The sequence below is a fragment of the Lagopus muta genome, chromosome 1, assembly GCF_023343835.1.
Source record: "Lagopus muta isolate bLagMut1 chromosome 1, bLagMut1 primary, whole genome shotgun sequence".
NCBI classification, from domain to species: Eukaryota; Metazoa; Chordata; class Aves; order Galliformes; family Phasianidae; genus Lagopus; species Lagopus muta.
Window position 1 is genome coordinate 9622174 of NC_064433.1, and position 15224 is coordinate 9637397.

The 15224-nt window shown below is 36.8% G+C and overlaps 2 protein-coding genes across 8 annotated transcripts in view; both read left to right on the forward strand.

The window, feature by feature from the left end:
- The window catches only part of LOC125688256 (uncharacterized), a 494473-nt gene that overhangs the window by 448619 nt on the left and 30630 nt on the right, over nt 1–15224 (forward strand). The window lies entirely within an intron of this gene.
- The window catches only part of PCLO (piccolo presynaptic cytomatrix protein), a 318968-nt gene that overhangs the window by 176959 nt on the left and 126785 nt on the right, over nt 1–15224 (forward strand). For all 6 annotated transcript variants that reach the window (XM_048934047.1, XM_048934048.1, XM_048934051.1 and 3 more), the window contains exons 8-9: nt 4533–4681; nt 11907–11988. In XM_048934047.1, coding sequence (XP_048790004.1) covers nt 4533–4681; nt 11907–11988 — 231 coding nt within the window. The remainder of the gene's footprint in view (nt 1–4532; nt 4682–11906; nt 11989–15224) is intronic.

Genomic DNA, 15224 nt, shown 5'->3' on the forward strand with positions numbered 1-15224 from the left:
TATTGTATGTTAGAACCATATAGAGCTTAACATGGTAGCAAAATAACATTCTACATACGGTTTGTTGAAAGCATCCTGTCATGTGAATTTCCGTGCATTCAAACTTGTGATGATGTAAGATAATTTGTCATTTGGATGGTGCAAGACAATCACATCTTTCAATAAACTTTCATAAAGTATTTTACTTCTATTGATGGAGAATGCAGTGTAGCTGGTTTTCTATGCACCACATACAATATGTCTGCCAAATAAGCACAAGAGTTTATCTCACTTAGGTTCGTGAAAGGAACCTTTCTGATGTATTATAAATGGTGCAATTAAAAATGTTTCTTCTAAGTAAGTACAGCAGAGTATTTCAGCTGATGTTAAGTACTGAATAATTGCAAACTATGTACCACTTTTGTTTTAGTCAGTTCAGATTTAATATATTCTAAATTGTTTAAAGATCATAAAGCCAGACTGAAAGAAAATGAAATTAATATGTTCAAAATTGTATGCGCTCCCTTAACTTTTTCTTATGTGTATTTACTGCACAATAAAGGAGACTTTGCATGCGCTATATTGTCTGTAAATGGCAATGATTGTCTATAAAGACAGATTTGCATGATTATGAAGTAGTATGGTTTATTTTTCAGGTTTATATTAACCTCTCTATTCCTTGTTGCATTATTGCCTTTTTACATAAACTGGATCTTTCATAAACATTAGAGAAATGAAATCTATTTGCCTTCCCGGTACCACAATATATTCTGTAAATAGTCTCCTCATGAAGTCTGTGTTTCAGAGGAGGTTCGAGTCTGCCACCTTTGTTTGTTTTTTTTTGTTTGTTTGTTTTTTTAATTTTATCACAAATTTTAGTATTCTCACTGTTCTTAGCACACACAGTTCTATAATTAAACCAAAAGTCAATTAAAAGAAAGACCCCAAGATGCAATTTAAATAGATAGGTGTTACCATGTCTCGACTCAATTTGTGACCATTAAGGGTCATTACAGGGTCACATTCTGCAACACACAGGACTTTCCTCCTGAAAAATAAGAATAATCAAACTGGACTGCAAAAACTGGGTTTTTACCTCATATAAGATCATAGGGAATTGTTTTTCTGCACTACAGTGCATTATATATTTGTACAAGGCATACATGTTACATGTTAGGTTGAATCTGTTTTGGTTTTAACTTAACCTCTGATTAGTTAGACTCTATCAGAAGCATTCTATCATGATTTGATTGGTATTTACTAGATTGACATATATATCTGAATATCAGGGCTTCCCTGTTTAGCAATATTGTTTCTAATTTTTCACAAGCTTTTTTTTTCTTCTTGAGAAATCAAAACACATTATGATATTATCTTCAAATATGCTGTCTAAAAAGAAGCAGTTTGAGTTGCAAATAATTCCTGTAACATGAGTGTAAGATACGAAATGTTCCAGAAGATGTATTAGTTTTTCAAAAAGTTGTGGACTTCCTTTCTCAGGACTGCACTTCTCTCTGTAGTGCCCTGACAGTGGACAGTTGCTCTGGAACCCTGGCAGGTTGCATTCAACTTTAGCTTTTCATCTTTTCCCTTTCCCCCCACCCCCTTGCTATTGCATGGTGTTGATGAGATTTCATGAAAAGAAATCAGCCTAAAGCACAATCTTAGGAAAGTATTTCTTGTGCTAATGATTATCAGAGCTCAAGTTTTCATGTCTAAGTACTTTTAAAAATGAAAAGTTAGGATATTAATGTTAAACTGCTTGTATTCAGTCCAAATTGAGGCATGTGCTTGACTTGATGTTCATTTTTTAGAAGTCGTATTCCATAGCAAATAACAGAAAATACAGATAGGACTGCAAGGCCAAACTTTCTGTTTTTCACTACATAACTTTAATAAACTGCATCTACATAGCTTTAGTACATCTTAAGAAAGAGTTTTGGCGCTTAAGTAGTAACTGCACTAGGATTCTAAGCTTCAAACAAGATAAAAAATTGGTTTTATTATCAAAGGAACACAGCATCCAGATATCCTCATTGAAAATAGTGTTCTGAGCTTTTGGAACATTTATCAGTCTCCCAGCATTATGGGTGCTGTGAAAGCTCTGATACAGCAAGTAGTTATTTATTAACCCCAAAGATGCCACAGTTTTAACAAACTACAAGGTATGCTGAAGATGCTAATTTTCAAGAACACTGAAGCTAGTGCTAAATTGGATGAAGGTAAATAGGCCCTGTCGATCAGCTAAGGAGAGAGAAATTGTTCTTTTTCTTATCTCAAGGATTATTTTTTCTCTTTTATATACTGGTTTGTTAATTCTACAACAGAAATGATTACTACAACACAACTGACCCTTTGTATTTTTTCACCTATGGAATACAGAGTGATTTCATCTGTGAGTGGTTAAGGTCAGGGATATCCCTGAAGAAGTTTCTCAGATTCCACTGCCTGGAGTCCAATCTCACCTTTTAAAACTGTTTCACTAGCAGCACAGGACCTTACTGACTCCAGCAGGAATTTTCACAGGTGGAGCAGTCTGAGTGCATACTGTTAGCTTAGAACAAGAGCATGTCCTCTAAAACTAGTGTTCGTTTTGACTAAGGCCATCAGAAGACATGTTGGCTGTTCTCAGGCTTCCAGCTGAAACAAATCTCAACCAATCAAGCCCAAAATAATGTGTATATGTACATATGAGCGTGACATGTGTGTGTCTATATATGCATCCATGTTTTTAAAAAAATCATACAAAATGCACACATTTATCTCATTTTGAGGAGAAAGGTTGGTCAGAACTGCAGCATAAAAGTTCTATGTATGTGCTAGCTTTTCTGTGAAATAAATCTAGCAGAATTAATTTCAGGTGAGATGGGGGAAGAAAAAATTTGTTTTCTGCTCAGCTGGTGACATGGATTGCCATAGTCAGCATTATTATCTGGGATCAAAAAACTTCATTAGGTTTTTAATACAAGCCCCAGTAAGAAGTTCTGTCAAGATGAGTTACAGTGGTACATGCAAGCACTAGCCATTTGCTATAAATGTGTAAAGCATAAATGATGCGTGTATTAGATTGTCGTGGTTTATGGGGACCAGTTATTCAGTAACTAATTACTCACCATCCAATATCTAATCTTCAATAATGTTTATATTTAATGCATATATGCTGATCTATAGGATAATTTTTAAACCATTTGGAATAGATAAAATTTGTGCACAGTGAAGCAGGAAGAGACTGCATAACAAAGATGAAGAGTCTTTTTGCAAGACCTACTATAATACGGGATGGTTGTTTTTACCACAAATAGGACATACAGAAGGGTACTTTTAAAAAATTGTGCATATATTCTCCTATTCTTGAAGTAATTGAGTGAAATAGTCAAGAAAAAGTATGACTTTGTTTTTCCATTCAACTTTTTTTCCAATCATTTGCTAAACTAAGTTGGTTATGTTTAACAACTAAATAGGTAGGATGTGGACACTACCATTTTGCACTTCACATTCTGTGTTAAGGTACAATTGCATTCACTCCTGTTACTATAGCAACAACTGACCTTATTTTAGGTTTGCGTTTTCTAGAATTTTTGCTGAAACATACTGTTTTTCTTCTTAATTCTCAAATTCTTTATTATTACAACATAATATTCAAACTTTCATTGGATTGTATTTAGCTGTGTATTGTTTTGGTTTACACTGATGGGCAGTGTAGATGGAAACCCGAATTTCATTTAGCAGAAATGTTACTGAACACATAGGACCCAAGAGTCAGTAGGCATAAAATGCATTTGCAAAACTGATTTCATTGAAACAGTGCTACTTCATCCACAGCAAGTATCTAATACAACACATTTTATACCAGTTTAAAACTATTGCAAATATAAAAACTAAGTGATATATTGCATGAAGAATATTCTAGCTAACACTCTAGCTTTCCAGACACAAAGAAGGTTCTTACTGAAAAATCAGAGGATGAAATTCAAAATGATAACACCTGAAAAATTTCTGCTTAGGATTAGAAAGATAATAGATTTCTTTTACTTTCTATCTTCTTTAATTTGGGATGACATGATTTAATAAACAAGCTCAGTTTTCATAGAACTAGTTTTAAACGATCTCCAAATTGAAAAAATTCAGTTTAGGAAGTTAGTTTGTCAAGTTGCTGAAGATTTTGAAGGTTTTCAGGTTTTTTGTTTTTCGTTTTTTGTTTTTGTTTTTTTTTTTTAAATTTGACTCTTTTTTCATTAAATGTTTTAGAAATACGTGGAATCTACAGTGTATTTCTGAGCTATCAGAAGGGAAGAAATGGCTACAGCACTCAGCAGTAGATTTCTTCTGATATTTAATATCTATAGTTTCAACCTAAACAGAATCTTCTCACTCTGCTTTATCACTTACAGCTAAATTATGCCTCGATTCAATGTCTGAATTCTCACCTGTTACTTTGCTTTAGCTGCATGGCCAATTAATAACCACTATGCATGCTTGCTATGCACAATGCACATTATTGCCCTTTGCCCAGCACTGGAACAGAACGTTTTACCTTTCCTTGGTTTTCAAAGCCTATCATCTCCGTCGTGAAGAAACAGATTGGTTTGACAAGCCCAGGGAATCTCGTTTGGAGAATGGACATGGCCTCGACAGAAGGCTGCCCGAGAAGTTGTCCCACTCTCGACCACCAAGTCAACACCAAGATCAAATAAGCTGTCAAGTAAGCCATTCCTTTAGTTTGATAAGTGTTTGAAAATTTAATCATCATAGTGTTCAACAGTGGACGGACTGCAGGATTAATCAAATTCCAGTAATTCAGTTGACGTGCTACTGAACCTGTATTTGTCATCAATACTTGATGATGGCATTAAAATAGCATTTCTCTGTATTTAAGTATTAATTTCATACATTGTCTTTGACTTTCTGAAACATACCTTTAAGGAACTAAACTATAAACAGAACTATAAATATAGCAGGTATTTCTGTAAATAAAATCCATGGTTGGTCTGATTTTACCTTACCAGATTTATTCCATTCAAATTCAACCTCCTTATAGTTGTCTAAAGAAAAGAACTGCTTTTGTCCCATTTACATTAGCTTGCACTTTAGTTGGTCAATGTAATTCCATTCTGTGATCAAGTGTAAAATAAATCAGAAAGAATGAATCAATCTAATAATTAGAATACCTCATTTATTGTAGTGAAAAGAAAAATACCATACTGTTTTTCAAATTTGATTATTTGAAATCCAGTTCAACTTAGTAAACCACCAAATACCCTCTTGGTATTAATTGAGTTTATAAATTTCATTTGATATCTTTAAGTTCTTCACTTGATTATTTCAGCTGTCATTTTTACTGGCCAACACTGATTACATTGTTTTCCAAAAGATGTAATGGAAGCAAGAGAAAGTATGGCATGGCCAATTTATTCTCCTTAAGAACTCAGCGTGCTATGTTTATTCCTCGATAGCACCTGAGCAGAATATCCTATTCTCATGCAGTGATAGGAACTATTTTGGCTGGTGAGCATATTTGACAATAGAATGTAGGTTTCATGAGGATTCTAAGTTTTATGAAGTAAGCTTCCAAATATCTTACAATACTATCTGTGACTTACTTTTTTTTTTCTTTTGCCTATCTCTAGTTTAGCATATTCACAGATTTATACAGCCTAAGTTGTACTGAGTCCTTCTTGCTGGCAAAGAAGGCTTTAGAAGATAATCTTTACAAGATAATCTTTACAACGAATCTATTCAAATAGCTCTCACAATGAACCAGCTTAATGGCAAGATAAAGGATGTTTTCATCTTCACAGCTCTTAATGTCAGTGGTAACAAAAACAAAACATGCCAGAACACATTCATCCTCATGAAAATATGCATTGCTCTCAACATACACAATAGTATTTGACTACTTCAGCATCATGACATAAAATTAAAAATTTATGTTAGTAATCACGTTGGCACAAGAAGAGAAATACTGATAAGCTGATATGGACATGTTCAGTAAGATGTATTTAATTCTTCAGATCCTTGCTTTGCCCTTGGAAATTGTTCCAAGACTTCTTACTCATCAAGAAGGTCTGATCTTTGTTTAAATAGCGTTGCACTAGGACTGCTTCAAGGACTTTGATCAAAGTTTTGAGGGAGGAGATCTTAAGGCAGCTAGAGTTTCTCAAATTATTTCAACAAAGAATTTTTTTATCCTCTCTAAAGCTACTGTACTATCCCCATGTTTGTATGGAAAGAGAGATGGTGCATTTAAAATCCTGCCAAAGGCATTTTTAAAAGTTTTTCTAGTTGGAAATGGGAGAGTGATCATGTTCTGAATAGTTCTTTGTGCTGCTTTTACTATTGTAAGTTCTGTGAACAAAAACGTAAAGCTGCTGCAGAAGAAAAGCAGTGTAGAAGAAAGAGCAGTTCCCCCTTCATCTCTTGCAATCCAGGTTAGCTACAGCACTTAACAATGCCAAATTATTTCACCATGTCTGCAGAAGTGAGAAATGACAGTTCTCACCAATTCAGCATCATCTGCATTGTCAAAATGTTGCTCAGAAATTGTGTATGTTAAGTATCTGTGAACATTTGAGACAATAAATGAAACTGATTTTCATACGAATACAGATACAAAATTATTTTAAGACAAGGTAAGAAATGTCAGAGTCATTTTAAATGTTTCATTCCTTAGCTTCACATTGAATTCTGAATTTGTTGCCCCGTGCTTTTTCTACTGTATCCACAAGACCAATTCTGCGCAGAGATGTCCAGCCTCGTGTTGTGGGGCTCCAGATGACAAACTGTTTCTCATCCTGACCATATGAACACGTCCGGCTTCACCTGGAGCCATCCTGGCTGCAGAAGCTTTCTGGAAATCAATTAGGATGACTCTGAGTTAACCATTTGCACCTCTCAATATTCCATACACAGCACAAACCAACTGCAGAAGGAAGTATTTCCATGAATAGCATGAATCTCTTTGTCAGATCAGTCAAAGTTTCAAAACACACTGTACATTTGCTAAATTTGCTACATGTATTTCTTTTTTTTTAAAAAAAAAAAAAGCTTTGCTGACTTCAATCATATTTGTATTTGAGATTTTGTTTCACATGTGATACTCCAATTTACTTACTAGATGAAATCAGAATTGCTCAATTATGTCTCACAGAGCTTATACACGTGAAGGTAATAAATAAAGCACACACCTTGCTTTTGAAGCAACTGTGCAGCAGAGTGACAAGCCTGAACTTCCAAGTTTCCACAGATTTCTTATAAACGAGGAATTAAGCTCACATATACTGTATTACTAATATTAAAATATATTTGTTTCTATAGCAACTTCTTTAACTCCACATAGTATTTTTAAATCACATTCAATTGCAGTGCAGTGTACTGCCTTAATTGCTGTTTCCCTGTGCAACGATTCTGAACTGCTTACCTGAGGAGAGTAAGAGTGGTTTAAACCTAATCAATATGTAATCTGTTGCAGATTTCTCACTGATCCCTGTTGACCCTAACAGTACACTTGGTCACTGCCAGTTAACCAGGGACTTCTTTTAATCCCCAGATATCACAGCTTTTAGTGATTAATTTTTGTGAAAGTTATTTGCGTATCCTGAAATAATATGACTGTTTCAAACAGGCTGTGAAGGAACACTATGAGGATGTGCCAGGGGAAAAAGGGGTCATGAAAAAAGATGCACAGTGAGATTACATCAACAGGAGACAAGTAGCCTCTTAATGGAGGGAGTTAAATACAGACCTTCCTGTGACTGCAGCTGATCTTTTAAGCCCTAAATGATTAATAAACTCATAATAATGCCAGTGTATTGTCATCACTTCATTTTGGCAAGAGTTTTCTGAGCACAAAAATAAATGTAGACTTCTATAGATTAAATCTTTGAAATATCATTCTCCTATGTCTCATCTTGGTCCTTTGAACTGTACCATTTCCTTGAAATAACACGTAACTCGTGCAATTTTAGGACATTAAATAATATTCTATTTAAGTATGCTGAAATATTTCATTTAAGAATGATGAAAAATGGGTCATGAAGTAAGCAGCGGTGTCAAAATGAGAATGTTTATGAAAGAGATCCAGAAGACTACTTGCGAACTTCTTTTCCAGATTCTACAAATCCAGAATACTTAGTTTTGATAGTTTTCCAACTCTCAAGGAGATTATATTGAATTTCTAGAAAACTACTTACTCTATTTCAGGCTTTGGGGAGTCATATTTTTATTTTTATCCTTTTTTTTCATATTCTCTGGAAATAACGAAGAAATAAGAGTGTAATTGTTACAATATCAAATGTGTTACTTGTTTGCTGCCACCTCATTGTAAGTCTAGATAGAATTTAGCAGGCAGTTGTTCATTTTTCAGTCACTCAATTCTCACTGAATGACAGAATGACGTGTATCAAAATTCAGAGTGCAACACTCACCTCTACGAAAAAGCAAGCATCACTCCCTTTTCATTGCATTCATGTACAGGAACCTTGCATTTGTTACCATTTTTCCCAAATATTTCTGCAAAATACCTGATCATCAGAGATCTGTCAGTACAGAGATATTGGCACTCCTAGGATTTCCAGAGAACTTGGTATTCTTGCTCTGTGCAGAGGAAATGCAAAAGCTCAAAGAATCATGATTGCCTCAGCTATAGAATTTCCTGGTTCTGGCGGTCACCAGGCTTCTGTACTCGTACAATGGCCTTTGGTATTCAGAAATTAGAACTGATACTCTCTAACTCATCAATCCGAATATCCTCCATCCCTTTAAGACTGGATTTCATAAACAACTACCCCCACACTTAAGGACTGAGGTTCAGCTTATCAAATTGTCCCAGATTTTGGTGGAAAGAGAGTGCAGCACTATTTAAAAGCAGGGCTTTCAGTGGCTGTGTTGACTTGCTCCAAAGCCCAGGTCATACTTTATAGCTGTTGTTACAGACTTTGCCTGGAATATCAAAATACATTTAATGCACTTTAGTTCTACATAAATAAAACACTAAGGAAATTTACTCTTCTTAATTGTCCTCATTACCTGATAGAATTAACTTCTGTGAAGCTTCCATAGAATTTCTTTATCAGACTAAAAGACAACAAGGAAAATAGAGTATATATTTAAATTGATTTTCTATAACAGTGGTAGAAAACCTCAGCACAATTATCTGTTCTTCATTCAATTTCTCAGAAGGGCTTAATGCTGAGTGATAACATCAAACATGACCAGAGCTAAAATTCCTGGAGGAAATGCTTTATACTCCAGTTTTCATTTAGCTCACTGGGATGGAGCCCTCAAGGGCTCTCTGAGTAATGTTCTGAAAAATGTGACGTGAGTCCTGTGTCAACTCAAACGGGATGCTTGAGGGAAAGATACGCTGGAGAGTTTAAATGTGCTGTAATCAGAGGAGGATAATGTTATCAGTGCTGACTGACTCATTGCTTGAGTATACTGGCTGCTCCTGGAATGGTGAGGAAAGGATCTCCATGGCAAGGACCTATGGCATAATGCTGTGGGTTTTGTAGTGGAGGGTCAAGTCACCTTAAGCCCTGTGACCTAAATCTAGGTTTGGAGGCTTTCACCTCCTACACTCCTGCACCCTTGAGTGACTGTGTGATTGCAGTAGGGGCCCTCTCTGTCTTCATGGTGATAACTGGGGGACAAGTCAACAAGAAGGCCCCAGGACATACATTCAGGTAACGGAAACCACCTTCTGAAAAAGTAAAAAATGCGAACAAATGCAAATACAAAGCGACTTGTGTTGTGCAGGGTTTTGAATATCATTTCAGATAAATACGGGCATTAATGGTTAAATTAAAACCATCAAAACCAACATAATTGTCATTCCTTGCATACTCTGTTTACATCAACTCCTGCTCTTTCGTATGTATTCTCCTGCCATTTTCAGACACAAAACCATTCTGAAGGCAAGTGCCTAATGTCATGTTCAATTTAAGCACTGATTCCCACCAACAATAGAAAATAATATGCTACCCTGAATGTTAATAAACGTTAATGCTTTTGTTCACAACTTTATGAATCACTAAGATTGATACTTATCATAAAATTCTGGAAATGAAAGTAATGAGAAAGTAATATACTAAAGCAAGAGACAGTCTATATTTTCTGATATATTTGTCAGTGAATTTTATACAATACGCTTCTGCATATTCTTGGATTATTTTTTACTCAGAAAGCAATTCTGCTAAAGAAAGACAAGATAGAGCAATACCGAATAAAGAAATTGTAAGTTGAAGTTTATGAGCTGCAGTGTTCCTCAATTAAATTTGAATTGCTTCCACCAAGATGGATCCCAACTAAGTATATGCTCTAGTATCTTCATACTGCTTCTCTTGAACTTCATTACTTTGTATTACTTCTTATTTGCTGAATTAAAAATAAAATTAGAAACATTTATTTTAAAGATTTTTTTACAATTTTATGGAAGCTACACGTGATAAATGCATCACCATTTTTACTGTTGAACTACACTTGCTGATTTTAATAACTGGGAAAACAATGTCCCTATCCATTTATATGCATGTACAACTCATGGCACTGTGCACACTTTTACTAGCATTAAACCCTCTATTCTGGCAGAATTCCAGGGTAAGTCATAAAGTCTGCCTGATCTCTGTTCTGATTTATTCTGCAGTACTTGTCCTTTACCAGATTTCTCTTTCATCTGAGGTAAATTATGGCTGAAACTACAGTATGCTATGAGAGGGTTTCATCCTTCTAGATGCAGTGCCATCCACTAGAAAAGAGACTGAATTATGACAAATGATGTATGAACTCCTGCTCACTGTGGGACTTGATTTCTCTGTTTCCCCTCCTGTCACTTCTGTATGCTATCCATTAACATCATAAGGCTCTCCAGATCAGAGACTGAATTTGAAGTGCTTAGTTCAGGAGGAGCTTAGTCCTTTTAAATACTACTTAACCATAAATAATAGTAATAACCACCTGGTAGCAGGCTGCTGATACATTCAGACATCCATGTGTTCACACTGATTGACATCGTTCCACCAGCTCCCGAATTCCACTGCGGGTCCCATTGACACCCAGCCATGAGCAGCCCCAGGCAGCTCTGCTCCCATCTCTCAGCCAGGGTACAGAGCTCAGGCTCGGCAGAGATGCTGGATTCTTCTGTGCTTCTGAAAGACAAAAACTGCAGACAAAAACAGTGTGTGATGAATGTGAGGTGTGTGAGTGGTAAAACACCCTGCAGAGGTGTTTTGGTGAGAATACACAGCAATCTTCTTTGATAGATGGGCTGATACGTGCTGCTTGGCCCCTTCTGTACCCATCTCATAGGGCAAGTGGAGTGATTGTAGCTGGCTTTTGAAAACACACTGCTTTCAGCTATGACATTTTGCAGTATTAGCCCAAGTGAATTGCCACTCATGATTATATAAACAGTAGTCCTGTAAGTTTTAGGTCAGGCCTTTTAAAAAGCTTTTAAGATTTAGTGAAGAAGTACATTAGTTCATTTTTCTTTGATAAAACTAGAACAGTAACTTATGGCTGTTTGCACATTCACCACCATTTGTTTAGGTCCATATGAGCAGTATTTTATAACAATTACAGAGATTGTATGTCTTCTTATTCTCCTCTCAAACATTGTTTGGACAAAGGATTAATGCTAAGAAAAACTACAGATGACAGAAATCACCTTCCAGTCATTAGGAAATAAAAAGAGAACTGCTGCCATACTGAAACTGGATCTCAGTTTTTTGGAAGCAAATATTGATTCCCCTGCAGAAGGATTTTCTGATCAGACAAACATGTCTCGAAAGTCAGGGGATGTTTGAGTCACAGAGTTGTGATATTTCCCTTGATGAAATAAGTTCATTTGCTTGTTTCTGTTTTAACTGTCTAAAATACTTGTTACAATTAATGTTATGTTATCTCTTAATGACATGCATATTTGTGTTCCTCAGATAAATGGGAAGCCCCTGCAGTATCTTTTCCCTCATGCAAGACTCAAACTACTGAGAGACCCAAAGGATCACACAGTTTCAGGTAAACAGCAACAACCCTCTATGAGACATTAATTGATTAGCATGATTCATGAAAAGTATTTGCCCTATTAAAATTTTTTCCTGTGTTTTATGCAGCAGAGATTCAGTGGTCATCTTACATTTTGCTATTTGGTTGTAATGGAAAGCAGCAGTGCAGAAAAAAAGTCACAACTGTTTCAGATACTTAAGCTATGTAGACATTAAGAGCAGAGGGAAAATCTGTTGCAATGTACATATCAGTAGTCTGCTTTGCAATTGCTTTTTATATAACTGTATTCTTTTCAGGAGAAGCTTCGGTAATATTCAACAGGGGAATCAGAAAAATAGGTAGGCTTATGTAGGTATTCAGCAGGAATAGAATGGAGAATTTTATTCTTTCTGCAGAGCTACTGGGACTCTTCTACAGAAGAGGTTATTGGAAAAATAAGATTCCATTTTTCTGTGATATCTTCACATAGGGAAATTTTTCTCAGAATTTCAGATTTTTTCTCTTTTGCCTAACTCATGCATATGTTCACATGAGATTCTGCTTGCCAAGGAGAAGAAAGTGGCAGAAGTTACGTCCATTCCCCTCCCAGCTGTGAGCAGGAGTGCAGTCTGACCTTTTAGGTATCAGGTTGCAAACCACTGCATGTTACAGATGTTGCAAGGGTAAGGTTTGGCTGATGGAACTTTTGGAATTGCACTCTTTTCGCATACAGTATTGATAAAAAATTAAGAGGTTTTTCCATTGTCTCCTTCAGAGGTACGTGCTTTTAAGTGGGTTTGTTTTGGAACCGTAAGACTTTCTTTCCATTTAAAGAATTGCAGTAGTGTGTGTCAAACCCTGTTTCTGTGCAGAAGTAATTACCGACTGCCAGCTTTGGTGTTCCCTTCAGTATTAACTAGAAAGTGGCATCAACTCACTTGAATTGCTAAATATTGTTTACACAAGGTTTCTGGCAGTAAAATCTTGATCACTCCCACTCCCCACATCTACCTCATATTTAGGGTGTTACATGAATTTTCTGTATATATTATCAGGCATTTTCTTACTAGTCACACAGTGTAACACCCACTAAAGATTTTGGAATACATCAGGACCTTCCACCCACGCAGCACCATTTGAAAGCAGCATCCAGCTCCTCACTTCTGTCAGCCTTCCCTGCCTGGGGCCTTGCAGCCAACAGGAGTATCCTCCTGGAGACTTCTTTGCCTCGGGGAGTGATGAGTCATGCTGTGATCCAAGCTGCTCTCTTATGAGAACAAGTGGAATGACAGCCACACAACCTTGTGTAGTTCATGTCTTAATGTTGCTGAAGGCCCGAGTCTCCTGTGTCAAATTACTTACACTTAAAATGTTCCAAATTCTCCACTAGCTGTGCTGCTGGCAACCATGCATCAGGGGAAATACCTTGTAAGTGACGATTGGACAACCAAGGTGTAGATATTGGTTTCCCACTTATTAATGCTCTGCTCATCATGAGATCACACAGGATTGAATATTGCCTCAAGGTTCCATAGCCCATGCTAAAGCTCGCTTCTGTAGCTGTGCTGTATTGGACTGCTATGCCAGCTGCCGTCATACTTTTGGTTTGTGATCCAGATAAATCCCTGAAGCCCTGCAGACACATACGACTGTGTGGAGTGTATACAGATTTCCCTACAAGTATTAGAACGCTGAAGTGCAGATTCTGCAGAGGAGTGAAAGGGTGAAACAAGGTACCAGTAGGGAGTAGATGAACAAGAAGATATTGTCATGTTTCTCACTCATTGTACATGTTTTAGGTACTGTAACTTCTTGACTTCACAACTCGCTCCTTCCCCCCACTCAGAGCCCAGGAATTAAAGCAGAAAAGCTCTTTACCTGTGCAGTGCTTCCTCCTGAGCCTTGAACTTTGAAAGTGGACTCTCCCAGAGCTGCACATGTGGTTCTTATTTGCTTTAAAAATTCAACTTTGGTTAACTGGCATCAGCAAACTTCTAGTAAGTCTCATTAGTCAGACAGTGAGGCAGACTTGGAAATCTATTACAAAACAGAAATTTCTTAAAATAATGGTAAATCAAACAACATATACTCTGATTCCTCCACAGCTTCTTCATTTAATCAGCTAGACACCAGTGAAGTTTTTGTGTATTAATCTAGATGCTGTAGTTGAATGGCTGGCTGGTTGGATTCTTTCTTTTTTTCTTGGTTTCTTCCCCCTCTCTTGTTCTCTTCCCCACCCTTTCTCCATCCCCCTTTCCTCTCCCTCTGCCTTTCTCCCCTTCACCCTCTTTCCTGTCAAAAGTACCAACTGAGGTGTTGAATCATTTTTTGTTTATCTCTTCACCATATTCTTGTTGCATATGCACAGGAAAAGTGTAAGTTAGGAAAAAAAAAACAAACTTGATAATGCCCAAGGCTGGACCTGGATCTCCCCAGAGGACAGCCAGGCAGTGTGAGTCTGTCCAAATATTCTTGCAGCTGCCTTGGATAAGACTCTCTGAATGCTTGAGTTCCTGAACTCACATCTAGGACCTGTGTTCAGGTCCTGTGTGCCCACGGCAGGGTGTGCATCATCCATTGGCTCTGATTGTCTGACAGTATGCACAGAGCATCCTCTGTTCTGGCTGTGCATAAAAGACTGTCCTATGTGGTCTTTTCAACACAAGCAAGAATAGTTTCTGCTGATCATTTAAATACTGTACGTGCAGTTTGGTCAGTTTAACAGCAGGAACAGCCTGGAGAGATCCCCAAAACTGCCAGGTTCTCCATGGGGAAAATAGATCAACATTTAAGTACACAAATAGTGTACCTTAAGTAATGTGTGCTGGGTAAGCACAAGCACAGCATGAGTGTGTACCAGCTATACCACAGCTACAAGTATAGGACAAAACAAATTTCATCCTTCTATTACCATCAATAATTTGAATTCCAGCCTGACCTCAGATGTCTCCAGGAATGGGTCTCTCTGGAGGCAGCCTGTTCCAGTGCCTCAGCACCCTTATCAATAAAAGTCTTTTTCTTATATCCAATCTAATATCTCACCACATGCTTACCATAGTGGAGCTTACTGTATGATAAGGGTTTCAGAAATTGTCTCAATATAAATATCAATAGTAAGAATAATCCCAATTCCTATAAAATTCAGTCTCTCTCATTACGTATTCTGTGCACATGAATTCTATTTATTTGCTTTCTTGCTTAATGAAAGATACAGATGCCTTTGGTGTCTCTTATGTAATCTGGCATAATTTTGCACACTGAAACATTTA